This window comes from Ranitomeya variabilis, chromosome 1 (assembly GCF_051348905.1).
Source record: "Ranitomeya variabilis isolate aRanVar5 chromosome 1, aRanVar5.hap1, whole genome shotgun sequence".
Lineage (NCBI taxonomy): Eukaryota > Metazoa > Chordata > Amphibia > Anura > Dendrobatidae > Ranitomeya > Ranitomeya variabilis.
Genome location: NC_135232.1, coordinates 34,955,976 through 34,971,031, shown reverse-complemented (window position 1 = coordinate 34,971,031; position 15,056 = coordinate 34,955,976). Strand labels below are relative to the sequence as shown.

The window sequence follows — 15,056 nt, the reverse complement described above, 5'->3', positions numbered from 1 at the left end:
CAGGTCAAACCATATGCCTAAGTCCAGAGCCACTCTCCTAGCCAAATCAGTTCTCAAACTTTGCACTGATGAGGGGCAATACCCAGAAACACAGTGTCTGCAAATTGAATTAGAACGATTTGTGTGCATTTTACAACTCTCAGAGTGTATAAAACCAGAGGCAGGGAAGGCAGCAGCCATTTGGGATGAATCTGTATAGGGAGAAAACAGAGCTCAGCCATAAAAATAGGGAGATTCATCCATAAAACACTGACTAAACTGTACATATAGAACAGTTACCACCCATTTCCACATAGCCATGTATGCTGACGTCACTTTGACATTAACAATAGAGTTGGTGCGAAATGATTTGAACGTCCCATTCCATCATCCACGACAGTGGTTTGTTGTCACTGGACAGGAAGTACCCTCTTTACCTGACGACTATCGTGGTCCTCCTTTTGATTATCCCACCTGGTGCGGTTTGATGCACATGTGACATCACATCAGATAAAGAAGAACAATGGAAGCCACCAGGTAAGAGACGGTACTCCCTCTACGGTTCAGCATGACTGATGGAATGAGATTTGAAAATAAATTCACACCAACTCTAATGACTAAGGCTGAAACAAATTGGATACAGTCCTAGGAGACCTCAGAGTGTTACACACGTCTTTTCGAGACAACTGGAGGCTTTGCAGTACTATTGCTTTTTTCGTTTCATCTTTGATGTGGTCTTTGGTCAAAATCAGCTGAGAGGAGCTCAGAAAAAGACAGACCATCATGGTGGCAGTCTGAAGGATAGTCAGGTAAACCATTCTGGAGCCAGCGATATAGAGGCTACACAAGGCATACAATGCAAACATTTTTTATTTAATGAAACCAGATAGCACAACTGGGTTTTAGACCCAATCACATGCATTTAAGTAAAAACAATTCTCACGAAAGGAAGAAGACTCTTAAATGTTGAATAAATTGCAAACCATGAGAGACAATAAGGTTAACCCTACATGACCATACACCTTGCCTTATGATAGGTCCACTTTAAAGAATATATTGTGGTTTGAAAAAAAAAATGGTAATATAGTTTTTTAAAAAAAGTCTATTGTGTTTTTTGTTGCGTTTTTGTGCAGTCTTAAAAGCTAAATCTGCATAACTATGCAGTAAATTAGAAGCAGAGGGGTGTATCAGTGCATATTTATAGGACAGACAGGTGTGTAGGGTGCGAGGATCATACCCAGGCCGAGGGGTTTATCAATGCATGAAGTGAAAACAGGTGATCGGCACAGCGGCAGTTTCCCAGGGCTTCGATGTTATACTGACATAGGGATCTTGGGTGCCAAACCATGTGAAAAATACTGAGACAAAGTCCATGTCCAGGAGACAAAAGAGAGAGTGGCACTCACCGTCCCATAAAATTGTCCTTTTATTCGGATTTACATTAAAAACTAGAGGCAGGAGAGTTCCCAGTGGAAACGCAATGGACGAAAGCCGTTTCGGACTAACACACGCTTCTATGGGTCCCGTAGAAGCAAGTGTTAGCGCGAAACGGCCGTCGTCCACTGAAAACTCTCCTGCCTCTGGTTTTTTACCGTAAAGCCGAATAAAAGGACAATTTTACGGGACGGTGAGTGCCACTGTCTCTTTTATCTCCTGGACATTGTCTCAGTATTTATCAATGCATAACTGGGTACATTTACATCCTGTGCAAAACAAGTCACTTCTGTTGATCCATTGACTTGAGGACAACTCAATGATACATCCAGTTTCCTATATATAACCAGGCGTGTTTGAAATTCAGAAATTTTGGTAATCACTGCTATAGAAGTTATAACTGGTTGCCAGTCACAATTGACCAAGAAAATTATTGATCCACTGGATGATCTCCCATTCGTACCTACACAGATTTAGGATTCTCAAGTGCAGACATATCTCACCTGACTGACCAGGATCTTCGTGCGAGTTCCCCGTCCTGCACCACTTCACCGTCACACCCAGAAGCTCCAAAACTATTGTCCCTAGAGCTTATTCGAGAGGACAACGCGTCGCTCCTTGTAGGCTTGATCTCAAGTTCTGTTTTATATTGCTGGGATTTCGATTCTACAGAGAAGTCCTCACTGCACAGCTTGTCCAGGTCTGGCATGCTTAGGGCTCTCAGCTCCCGCAGCTTAGAACGAGACAAAGATGGCCGGATATGGCTTGAAGTTGTCCTGCTTTTCCTAACCTGCACACCCTGTACAGATGGCTCTGTTTTTTCAGTCCTGGTTGATTCAGGCAGTGGAACTTCCTTAACAGGATCTTCAGGCATTTTTTCAGTATAAGTTAAGGCCACACTTGATGGAGATTTTTTGATTTGTGCTGCTAAGGACACTTCACTTTGGTTGTCACTACAAGAACTTAGACTACGTCTCAGAACTTTTGTGTTGTCACTGGATTGCGAATGCATCGTCACCGAACCGGAAGATCTTCTACTTAGAGGTGGTTTAGTAGAAAATGGAGCGTTGTTAATTTCAATCACCTTCATAACACTTTTATCGAAATTTACGAGATTTTCAAACGACTTGATCCTTTGCTTGACGGTCAGAGATGAAACCGTTTCATGGGGCCAGTTAAGTTCATAATAATAGTTCCTCTTGATCGTTCTTAACATGTCGCTTCTTAGGGAGTTTTTCCCTTTGGAGTCTTGTTTCTCTAAAGTGGCTTTAGAAAACTCTTCAGCGAGGCAGTCATCCATACTTTGATCTGACATTGGTGAAACCAGATGATCATCCACAAGACTTTCCTTTCCATGCGTCACGTCCAGGTCCATGACATTAGCGAGTTGTAAGGGCATGGAATAAGTTCTTGCCACGGATTTGGAACCACTAGGTGGCTTCTCCGTAAAGTTAGTCTCCGACTTCTGTTTGGGGGATTTGAAAACCAGAGCAAATTCCCTATTGTTGGAAACTTCACTTTTATTAAGAAAGTCATTTTTACAAGAAATTTGGAGTCCGCTGCACAGCGAGGGTGATAATTTGACCTCCATGAATGTGCGTTGAATATCTTGGTTTTCGAGTTGATCTTCGCTAAGTGAGAGAGAAGCTACCCGCTGTGTCTCATTTTTGGAAGCATCGAGATTCCTAAAAGATCCATTTAGGCTTCTTCTTGATTTGCTGTCACCTACTGTGTCAATTTTCCTGCTGGGACTACTTGTGCTTGCTCCCTGAATCTTATCTCCGTTTTCCAGACGTTTTTCCATATCCAAGCTAGAAATGTTTTCTAAAGAGCCATTTTCTTGGCGTCCTTCAAGTGGACTTTTCTTTGCTCCTCTAAAGTTTGACTTTTCGTTGGATTGAGTATTTGACTTGGGGCTTAAACCTGAAGAAGAATCAGCTTTAGACAAAGGCAGAGCATTTTTAAATTTTTGATCATTCTCATAAGTTTTCGAGTTTCTGGTTGCTGTCTCTCTGGGAGAAGAGATGACATCTGTCATGGTGGACCTCTTAAGAAGAAGTTTAGGTGATGGTTGCGGAGATGATTTTCTGCAGTCATAACTTTCAGTCCTTGGTTTTCCTTGATCAGTGTTTGGTTTGTTTCTGCTTTTAATGCAGAGACCTTTCAGTTTGGGTCCTGGTTTTGGCATCTGAGCACTAAGTACCTCATAGTTACTACCCAATGACCTCTTGTTTTCATGATGAACTTTTGCAGCAGCATTATTATTTACTTTGTTTTCCACATTTGAGGTTTTTAGTGCTAAGCTTTTGCTTGCTCTTGGCTCAGTTTTGCCCTTTAGGTCATGTGTTGTAGGTGATTTGTTACGTTTACTTGTAGACGGGGATTTGGTGACACCAATGGATTCTTGAGTACAACCACTGGACCTTTTATGATCGTTTCTATCAGATGTTTTACTGCTCACAAGCAAGGACTCCATATCTACCGCACCGTTAGCTTTTATACAAAGCGGAGTATTAGTGTCCATAGTATCACTACATGAAGGTACCTTTACACCACCAGTTCTAATTAATTCCTTTCCAAGATCTTCGGCATTTAAGGCACAATGATCATTGAGTTCCTGAGTATTTATAAGAGTCCGATCTAGAATATTTCCAGCAACCTCTTGGTTTATGGTAACAGAACCTTGGGTAGAAGTTTGTAGACTACTGACAGAAGGAGATGCTGTATCCAGTTTCATATGTCCAGGTTCACTATTACTATGTACTGGTGGGTAAAACGGAGATGTCCTCGAAATTTCAGTATCCTCTTTTTTATAACTACAACATATTTCAATTTGCTCCTCCTCAGAATCTGTGGTGTTCTGCGTTTCAGACACAAAAGACTGGTTCTGAAGAGATGAAATCATGTCACTCGTAGAATCGGAAGGAATTTCCAGTAAAGATTCGCTGTCGGAGTCATCCACAGCTCCATACATGGAAGTTGAAATATCGATAGAGCTACTTTCAAATTTTTCGGAAAGTGAGAAGTCTTCAGTCAAGTTTCTACAGTAATTACTTAAACTGCTTTTATTGATAACTATAGAGCTCTCTAAAGAAATGGAGTCCAAAACGGAAAATCCCAGGCGGTTGCCAATACCATCCATCGGACTGGCAGAGTTCGTAGGCATATAAGGTTGCTCAAGATGCGTTATGTCGCGTTGACATGAAATAACGTGTTCTGGAATCGTGCTACAATCTACGCCATCACCTTGGTTCAGCCTAATTTTACTTTGAGGGACAGACCCATCATCTTGTAACTCGTGAATAAACTCATCGATATTGGTGACGGGCCTGCCACCACAGTGACCCGGTGAGGAGCAATACTTGACTTGGTGTTTATCCTCCTTTGTGGCCAGTTCAGAAGAAGATAAAGTAGAATCAACCATCGGAAAGTCGTTCACAGTCTCGCATCCTTGTAATTTTTCCGTCGAGGTTAATTCTTTTTGGTCAGGTCTGCTTGTGTCTGCCCCTGTTGCCATAATGTGAGACAATCTGTCAACAGCTGTAAAAAAAAAAATAAAAAAAAAAAAATCACAATTATGGTCAATAGTTTCTGTGCTTTATTTTACATTTCCAACAATCTGTAGACAGAACAGCATATTTAATCACCATTGCTGGCAACCAATGATGAATTGCCAGGAAACTACCAACAATATGGACTGTAGGAAACCAAACAGGAGGTTTTCCCCTCTAATTACAGCAGGGCTCACATTTTCTAGACTTATTATCAACATTTTTTAAGGGAAATCATGGCTTACATCTGGTGTCCAAGCTCTCTGCAATTATAGGGTTGAAAATTGAGATGGGAAAAAAAAAGAAAAGCAAAGTGGACTCCGCACCTGACGATGCAAAAAAAAAAAAGAAGGTCAATGCACAAAAAGTTTCAAAAGTCATTTTATCAGATACTGGTTTGGAATCCTGAGATATCATTAGAAGATGGAGAAGCAGCATGTCCATCAACAATGGAGAAGCCAGGTCTCTGAAGAAACTACAGCCTTGCTTGTGTGTGGTTTATCTAAAATAGGGAGTACATAAAACACAGTCATCTGGGCAAAACCTATATGAGAAAAAGTATGAAGATGCCATCTCAATGTGGACACATTCCCGGAATCCAGGGCAGGTAATGAAGATGGAAGGTAAAGAGGTGAACATTTGCCGCAAGCTATCATTAAAAACTAATGGTAATTCTTCACACAGTGTCCACCTAATAAGGGATGCAGAAGAGATGCTGGAGAGATTGGGTGGTGGTACTCGAGGGATTGGATGGTGGTGCTGGAGGGATTGGACGGTGGTACTCGACGGATTGGATGGTGGTGCTGGAGGGATTAGGAGGTGGTGGTGCTGGAGGGACTGGATGGTGGTGCTGGAGGGATTGGATGGTGGTGCTGGAGGGATTGGATGACGAGGCTGGAGGGATTGGATGCTGGCGCTGGAGGAATTGGATGGTGGCACTGGAGGGTTAGGACGGTGGTGCTAGAGGGATTGGGTGGTGGTGCTGGAGGGATTGATGGTGATGCTGGAGGGATTGGATGGTGATGCTGGAAGGATTGGATGGTGATGCTGGAGGGATTGGATGGTGGTGCTAGAGGGATTGGATGGTGGTGCTGGAGGGATTGGATGGTGGTGCTGGAGGGGTTGGATGGTGGTGCTGGAGGGGTTGGATGGTGGTGCTGGAGGGGTTGGATGGTGGTGCTGGAGGGGTTGGATGGTGGTAATGGAGGGGTTGGATGGTGGTAATGGAGGAGTTAGATGGTGGTGCTGGAGGGATTGGATGGTGGTGCTGGAGGGATTGGATGGTGGTGCTGGAGGGATTGGATGGTGGTGCTGGAGGGATTGGATGGTGGTGCTGGAGGGATTGGATGGTGGTAATGGAGGAGTTGGATGGTGGTGCTGGAGGGGTTGGATGGTGGTGCTGGAGGGATTGGATGGTGGTGCTTGAGGCAGAGGTGTATCTAGCCTTTCCTGCACTCGGGGCAAAGGATCAGTTTGGAGCCCCCCCCCCCAAACCTCCCCCATTTGAACCTTAACTCTATTGAAACTGTATGACCAAGCCAAGGTACATTCCTGAATCCCCATAATGTTAAAATAGATACCAATAAAAGTAAAATTAATTGAGATAGCGGTAGGTTGTGTTTTTGAATATCCATATTGAATCAGGAGCCCCATATAATCCTGCATAAAGGTTAATAATGGCCCCATAAGATGCTCCATAGACACATTTGCCCAATATAATGCTCCACAAACGTTGATTATACCCCATAAGATGCTCCATAAAGATATTTGCGCCATATAATGCTGCAAACGTTAATTATGGCCCCATAAGATGCTCCATAGAGATATTTGCGACATATGATGCTGCAGAAATGTTGATTATGGCCCCATAAGATGCTCCATAAATATATTTGCCTCATATAGTGCTGCAGAAACGTTGATTATGGCCCCATAAGATGCTCCATAAATATATTTGCCCCATATAGTGCTGCAGAAACGTTGATTATGGCCCTATAAGATGCTCCATACAGACACTTGCCCCATTTGCTGTTGCTGTGATAAAAAAAAAAAATCACATACTCACCTCTCCGTTGCTCAGGCCCCCGGCACTTTCAATATTCACCTGCTCCTCATTCCGGGCGCCGCTCCGTCTTCAACACTGACGTTCAGGCAGGGGGCGTGCACTAACCACGTCACCGCGCCCTCTGACCTGAGCGTCACTGCTGAAGATGGAGCGGCGCCGGAACGAGGAGCAGGTGAATATCGCGCAGCGCTCCCCTCCCCGTTATACTCACCTGCTCCTGGCACGGTGCAGTCCCTGCTTCCCCGGCACGGCGCCGGGAGCTTCTTCCTGTATTGAGCGGTCACCATTACCGCTCATTAGAGTAATGAATATGCGGCTCCACCCCTATGGGAGGTGGAGCTGCATAATCATTACTGTAATGAGCGGTACAATGTGACCGCTCAGTACAGGAAGAAGCTGCGGCGTCGGGGAACCAGAGACCTGCAGGGACCGCGTCGCCAGGAGTAGGTGAGTATCTCAGTGTGGGGGAGGCAGAATGCCGCCGACGAGGAGCCTCCTTGGACCGCCGCATCATCTGCTGGGGCCCCCGTCGGCTGCACCCGGGGCTGGATACGCCACTGGCTGGAGGGATTGGATGGTGGTGCTGGAGGGATTGGATGGTGGTGCTGGAAGGGTTGGATGGTGGTGCTGGAGGCATTGGATGGTCGTGCTGGAGGGATTGGATGACTGTCGAAAATGAAAAATTGCAAAAAAGGAACTATTGATGAACAATGAACCTCTTTCTCCTCCTAATACTAAACCAGAAAGATCACAAGAAAATCAAGCAGATGTTATTCTCCTAATCCCCTCCATCTTTAGCGAAAAACATTGACATCTAAATGCTTGAGGTTTTTCTCCCCTGCACTTTCTTGACACCTATTTTTATTAATGATTATTTTAGCTGCTAGTAATTCATTATTATTTTTGTTTTTCCTCCACCAGAAAAAAAAAATATTTGAAAAATCAGATTTCCATCTGCACCAACTCGTTTTTATTTTTTTTTTTTAATCAAGACTTACACCTCTGGCAAAGGCCGAGAGCTGCATACTAACAGGACAAGTTTAGTCTATGATCGGATGTTTTATTTATTTTTTTCTTACACCCCTAGAATTCCTCTTTTTCATTTTACGTGAGACATCAAAGATGTTTGTAAAATGAGGAATTCTCCAGATTTTAATCCAGAGTGATTACGTCGTAGGACCTGCTGTAATAAGGTCTCAATAAAGATTCACCTACGGCAGTTTTCTCATCTCGGGAGCTGTCACATGCAGCCGTCAGGTCCCCAGCGCAGATGGCATAGTGTCGCCAAGACTTACCGTTGCGAAAAAAGGCTTTATGTATAGAAATCACATAGAAATCATGATCCGGGATCTACCTGATATTGGCTTGCGCACTTCCAATGTCACGGCTGAAGGTAAGCACTGGACGAAGTCGCAGGTTTCCCGATAAGACAAATCACTCACTCGAATGCCGTTAATGGACAGAATTTCATCTCCGGGAGTCAACTTTCCCATAGGTTCCTAAAGGGATAACAATAAACAAAAGAATGGCTGCTTAATAATTATAATAAACATATAGGTGCGACTGCACCAGCAGAATAACGAGCGCAGCTCTGGAGTATAATTCAGCATGAATCTCTGGATCAGTACATATAGAGCATCATCTCTACGTATAGGGTTATTATCCTACTGTTCTGCCCTATCGAAGCTTCCAGATGTAAATAAACCCTCACAACCTCTGCTGATCATGTCCCAGTCTACACAGTAAAGGGGACAAATGACATTTCCGGTCTTCTGCAGCTCAAAAGAACAGCGTGCAGTCCAGTTGCCAATACAAAAACTGTACTAATTCAGAATTTATTTATATGAACAGTCATAAAAAAAAATAAAAAAAAATATCTGCTTTTAATTAACGCTGACAGGAGTAACGTGAATTTATGATGTCCCATTCCCCATAACTTTTAGGTCATCGACATGGACGTGCAGTGCTCCGTCTAGACTGTCGTACCTTATCTGCTCCTCCTTGTAGTCTCAGTGCAGCGATTATAATTCTTACAGGAGATTCTCTGATTTCCAGATCTAAGCCGACGGACTCATATTCACTACATAGAAGCTCGACCGTTTCCGTGTTACATCGGCCCGACACCTCCAGCCCTTCTGACTTCTTTGATGGTGGGACCATCTTCGTCAGCTTCGGAGACTGTTTCCCGTCCTCGTTTTTTTGCTTGGTGGAATTAGGGCTCGTGTTGCTCATCATGCTCTTGACGCGGGTGACGGCTTTATGTTCCAATTTGGGAGACCTCTTATTTTCAGACTGACTTTCTAAAGGGTCCTTAATACCCAAAGTATTTGGGCGTAGGTCAGCCTTACCGGAGCATTCTAAAGATTTCATACCAAAAGAAGCCACGTCCGCTGCCTGTTCCAAAGCTCCATCCTCAGACTCTACAGAACTGCCGCACATGGATGACCCAACCTCACCGATACTACTTTTGGGAAGTTCGTCTGCCTGGATCTCTTCATCGACATCCAAGGAAGAGGTGGTCATCACAATCCCGGAATCCTCATCGGCGTTCTTCTTCTTGGTATCACAGAGGCGTCGGTTTTCTTTTTTACCAAAGTCGTCTTCTTCGCTACCTTCGTCATCATCGCAACAGAGAATCCTCCTCTGTCTTTGGAGGGGACTTCTTAAGGATTGAGGACTGCCTTCAAGGCTGGACTGTCTGGAGGCAACGTGTTGGATTCCGGGGCTTTGAGATAACCCATTCCTCAGGGATAGGCATGCTGAACCTTGGCATTTTGTTGACCCATTTCCTTTATAAGTAAAAAAAAAAAAAAATGCATATAAAATAAATGGAAGTAAAAATATTTCATCACATTATATTAAATCGATGGCCATTAAAGAGGTGTTCCATTTTCAGAAAACCCTTGCCACCTGGCTGCAGTTAGTTTTAGGAAAACAACTGGTATTTACTCATCCTCCCCAGGTCCAGACAGGATTCTCTGCCGCTGCTCCCGGTGTCTATCACTATCTTTAGCGCTGACATCCATTTACTGAGCTCAGCGGCTCTGCCCAAGTAGACTTTACAAGAGAATCTGACTGGCTGCAGCGGTGTAATCATGACATCAGAACTACAGACAAAAACAGACACCAGGAGTTGAGCAGTGGAGGCTCAGCACCGGACCTGGGGAGGGTGAGTAAAACTCAGTTGTTTTTTGCTTTGTTTCTTTATTAAACAAAACTGCAGCTAATACCGGAAAACCCCTTTAATATCAGACTAGTGGTGGTCCAACTCCTGTATTCTGGCAGGAGAGTGTTACTCTTTTATCATACTAATACATGATCATAATTCCTCCATGTTATATGCGGCCACGGCTGTATGCAAGGGGGGCATGAAGAGGTGAGAGGTTTGTATAGAGGCTAGAACACATTTCGGAGCCCGGTATCAGCCGTGACCGGACGCCAGGTGCGCTGTGGGTACAGAGGACACGGCAGATTTATCAGCTCGCAGACAAAGCCCGTCTACATGGAAAAGGAAATCTTACTGGCAGCGGTGAAAGGAGCAGTGTTTTCCTCCATTGAGTTGCTCGCGCTCCTCGCCCGCAGCTGGTCTTCGTCACTGGAACCAGTGACCACGGTGTCGGATAAAGAGGACTGGCTGGGGGCATCCTGCGAGAAGTACTGGGACAGCTCCCCTTCAGAGCTTACAGAGCCCTGCCGGGAACAAGCCGGTCACAGGTCATAAGAATTGCATTTCAGATGTTGAATTTTTAGTGATTTTTCCCTTTTTTTTTTGAGAATACTCCATTTTAGTAGTAACAGTTCGGATACAGACGCATAAAGACAGCAACGTACAAATAAACGTTACAAATAAAAAAAAAGGAATTAAAAAATGTAAAACATTTTTTTTAATCTACATTTAATTATTGTCCAGTTTTTGTAAAGTTCTGAATATTTGTATATATGTATTCCATGACCTTTTCTCTAGAACTCTGAGCTGATGGAGCAGTTTTAACCTCCTGGTTCATGCACTCAGATCAGCTGTTTTGAACTGCAGTTTTAGCAAATATTGGTTCTTCTGTCTCAGCTTTTCCGCTCTCCTCCCTCATTGTCAGACAGGGAAAGAGTTTGGAAATAATGTCTGAGTTTGGGGAGAGGAGAAGAGACTGGAGTGAGGACATCTGCTAATCTTGCAGATCAAAACAGCTACTCTAAGTGCATGAACAAGGCAGGTAAAACAGCACTTTTCTGCCAAACTAATAAAAAGCGGGAGGAACGCCAACCCCAATCTATACATCATAATGGGTGCGTCTTTTTGTACTTGTCAGATCTTGAACATAACACATCTGTCATAGATAGCCAGATCCCTGCTGCAAATACAAAGATCAATCCTAACAGATAAACCCCTTTGATGCCACAATCAATAACGACCTTGGCATTTAAGGTGTTTACCAGCGGTTTGGGGCTCCAGCAGTCTTTTCACCACTCCCACGTTCCCCTTTAACACAAAAAGCAGTAATGCTCTGAAACACTGTGAATCCGACCACCAAAAAAATGACTAGGTCCAATGCATGAGAAACAGATGCACCAATGACCTCCAGCGGGTTTGACCAGATGACCCAGGAGGTCCCTTCCAACTCTACCATTCTATGATTCTAATAAAACATCCTCCAGATCCTCTCATGGCATCCTCTTTCCCCGGACAGCCGTGTTGTAAGTTATTTCAGCTATGCTATGCCGAGCTCTGCTATGCAAGTAGTGAAGAGCAAGATCATGACTCTGAAGATCCTTAGGAACCACCAATGAAATATGGAGCTTGTAAATGTAATGAAAATCAAATAATGAGTTTCAGTCACTACATTCACAACTATCAATGGTCACCGCATCCATAAAAATTGCCCATGTTGAGAATGAGATCCACTTAATTCTATCATACAGTACACAGGAGAGCAGAGGGAGGGACCTGCAGCACTGAGAAGAAGCAGGGTGCTGCTGGAAATGCAGTTTTAGCAGAATATCGGCTAGGTGAAGCTGGATGCACTGAGGGACATAAAAAGATGAACAAAAAGACACCAAAGGTATAGAAAATGCTGTATGTTGGGATTATACTGTCTATTAACAAATACTCATGCAGATACTGTGCCATTGTGGGAATGACCCTTTAAATTGAATGTAGAAAAAAACCCCAAAAATTCTAAAAATCGCTTACCCGACTAGCCGGCTCCAGGAAACGTTTCATCGTCCAGCTGAGCGGCGCTTGTCCGTCTCCTTGCTTCGGTCTTACAGTCGGAGATGGACTCTTGGAATGGAGGCCTGAGGACAAAATGGTAATAAGATGAGAACAAGACATAGAAAAGCCTTTGTCTGCAGATTAGAATGATGAAAAGTCATATGAAAAAGGAATAACGTACAAACAGCAAATCAGATAACAGAAGAATATGAGAAACTGCACCTTCCTTTTACCAAAACCTTTTTAGGAGGGGAAAAAAATTATACCTTCTTCTAAAAATCTTCTTAACAAAGTTCTAAAAAACCTCAGTTATTCAACCTTCAATAATGCAACTTTCTAATAAAGTTTTTTTTACTCTTCTTAATTATCAAGATTTCTGCTTTTCTTGCTGTCAAAAGGTACCTTCACACGAAACGACGCTGCAGCGATACAGACAACGATCCCGATCGCTGCAGCGTCGCTGTTTGGTCGCTGGAGAGCTGTCACACAGACCGCTCTCCAGCGACCAACGATGCCGAAGTCCCCGGGTAACCAGGGTAAACATCGGGTTGCTAAGCGCAGGGCCGCGCTTAGTAACCCGATGTTTACCCTGGTTACCAGTGTAAAATGTAAAAAAACAAACAGTACATACTCACCTTCGCATCCCCCGGCGTCCGCTTCCTGCACTGACTGAGCGCCGGCCCTAACAGCAGAGTGGTGACGTCACCGCTGTGCTGTGCTTTTACTTTACGGCCGGCGCTCAGTCAGTGCAGGAAGCGGACGGCGAGGGACGTGACGGACATCAGAGGGTGAGTATGTACTGTTTGTTTTTTTTACTTTTGCTTAGTAACCCGATGTTTACCCTGGTTACCAGTGTAAAACATCGATGGTATCGTTGCTTTTGCTGTCAAACACAACGATACACGGCGATCTGACGACCAAATAAAGTTCTGAACTTTCCTAAACGACCAGCGACATCACAGCAGCATCCTGATCGCTGCTGCCTGTCACACTCAACGATATCGCTAGCCAGGACGCTGCAACGTCACGGATCGCTAGCGATATCGTTTAGTGTGAAGGTACCTTAAGAATAGAAACATTCTTGGAGACTGAACAGCAACCAGAGATCTTGAAAAATGGCAACTAATAGAATCAGAGAGTTTCTCAGGAATGTAATTGTACAAGGAATAAATGTGACCCTCTTCCCCCTGCCGGCGCCTGCCCATCACATTGGTGGTGATCAGGATATTATTCACCCACCTGCGATGTGAGAACTGCCAGGGTCCCGGCTCTCACGATGAGTGGTACGAGAGATGACTTCATCCATTTCTTGCTCCGACATCTTCAAGAAATAGGAAATAAGATATCAAAGTTGTGCAGAGGAAAGACAGTGGCAGTGATCAGCGCACGTAGGAAACAAGGGTCGTTCTTCTCCTGCGTCCTACTCTGCTCCATGTGATCCAGAATCAGAGAGACAGCACATTCCTCCGAGAGCAGAGGCAGCACAGACAGCCAGGCACCGCGAGAAAGACAGCCAGGCACCGCGAGAAAGACAGCACTGTGTGCACAGTGCACAAAACAGAAGCACAGGAGGGTCCGCTCAATGGCAATTCTTCATAGCTTGTGGTACTACACAATGTTCACCAGACACAAAGATACACAAAAACAAAACAGGGAATTGGATATATACATTAATTATCCTGTATTATACTCCAGAGCTGCACTCACTATTCTGCTGGTGCAGTCCTTGTGTACATACATTACATTACTGATCCTGAGTTACATCCTATATTATACTCCAGAGCTGCACTCACTATTCTGCTGGTGCAGTCACTGTGTACATACATTACATTACTGATCCTGAGATACATCCTGTATTATCCTCCAGAGCTGCACTCACTATTCTGCTGGTGCAATCACTGTGTACATACATTACATTACTGATCCTGAGTTACCTCCTGTATTATACTCCAGAGCTGCACTCACTATTCTGCTGGTGCAGTCACTGTGTACATACATTACATTACTGATCCTGAGTTACCTCCTGTATTATACTCCAGAGCTGCACTCACTATTCTGCTGGTGCAGTCACTGTGTACATACATTACATTACTGATCCTGAGTTACCTCCTGTATTATACCCCAGAGCTGCACTCACTATTCTGCTGGTGCAGTCACTGTGTACATACATTACATTACTGATCCTGAGTTATATCCCGTATTATACTCCAGAGCTGCACTCACTATTCTGCTGGTGCAGTCACTGTGTACATACATTACATTACTGATCCTGAGATACATCCTGTATTATCCTCCAGAGCTGCACTCACTATTCTGCTGGTGCAATCACTGTGTACATACATTACATTACTGATCCTGAGTTACCTCCTGTATTATACTCCAGAGCTGCAGTCACTATTCTGCTGGTGCAGTCACTGTGTACATACATTACATTACTGATCCTGAGTTACATCCTGTATTATACTCCAGAGCTGCACTCACTATTCTGCTGGTGCAGTCACTGTGTACATACATTACTGATCAGATATAAGTGTGTAATCTTCTACACTTGCACCATGCGGCACTAGGACTTTGTGTACAGTAATTTATGATATTCGGATGTTACACGACAACCACAGATTTAAAGCACCTGGATGTAAAACTCTTGACAAGAATATGAATCTTTATCTCTCCAGGCACAGAAGGAACGACTGCTGAACGGAAATGGAGCCGTGTCCCCCTGGATATCATCATCTGCGCAGCTCTAGTGTCTGAGAGCGGAGAGAAGGGAGGACAACATGTGGTTCTTATTGTTTCTTCCAAATACCATTTTATATTAGCTGGA

At 44.0% G+C, this 15,056-nt stretch overlaps 1 protein-coding gene across 7 annotated transcripts in view; it reads right to left on the bottom strand.

Annotated features, from left to right (window-relative positions):
* Positions 1-15,056, bottom strand: part of PDZD2 (PDZ domain containing 2) — a 205,404-nt gene that overhangs the window by 32,991 nt on the left and 157,357 nt on the right. For all 7 annotated transcript variants that reach the window (XM_077282172.1, XM_077282145.1, XM_077282154.1 and 4 more), the window contains exons 14-19: positions 13,472-13,553; positions 12,212-12,315; positions 10,548-10,716; positions 9,013-9,815; positions 8,381-8,525; positions 1,917-4,953 (exon numbers count right to left, since the gene is read on the bottom strand). In XM_077282172.1, the coding sequence (XP_077138287.1) occupies positions 1,917-4,953; positions 8,381-8,525; positions 9,013-9,815; positions 10,548-10,716; positions 12,212-12,315; positions 13,472-13,553 (4,340 nt within the window). The remainder of the gene's footprint in view (positions 1-1,916; positions 4,954-8,380; positions 8,526-9,012; positions 9,816-10,547; positions 10,717-12,211; positions 12,316-13,471; positions 13,554-15,056) is intronic.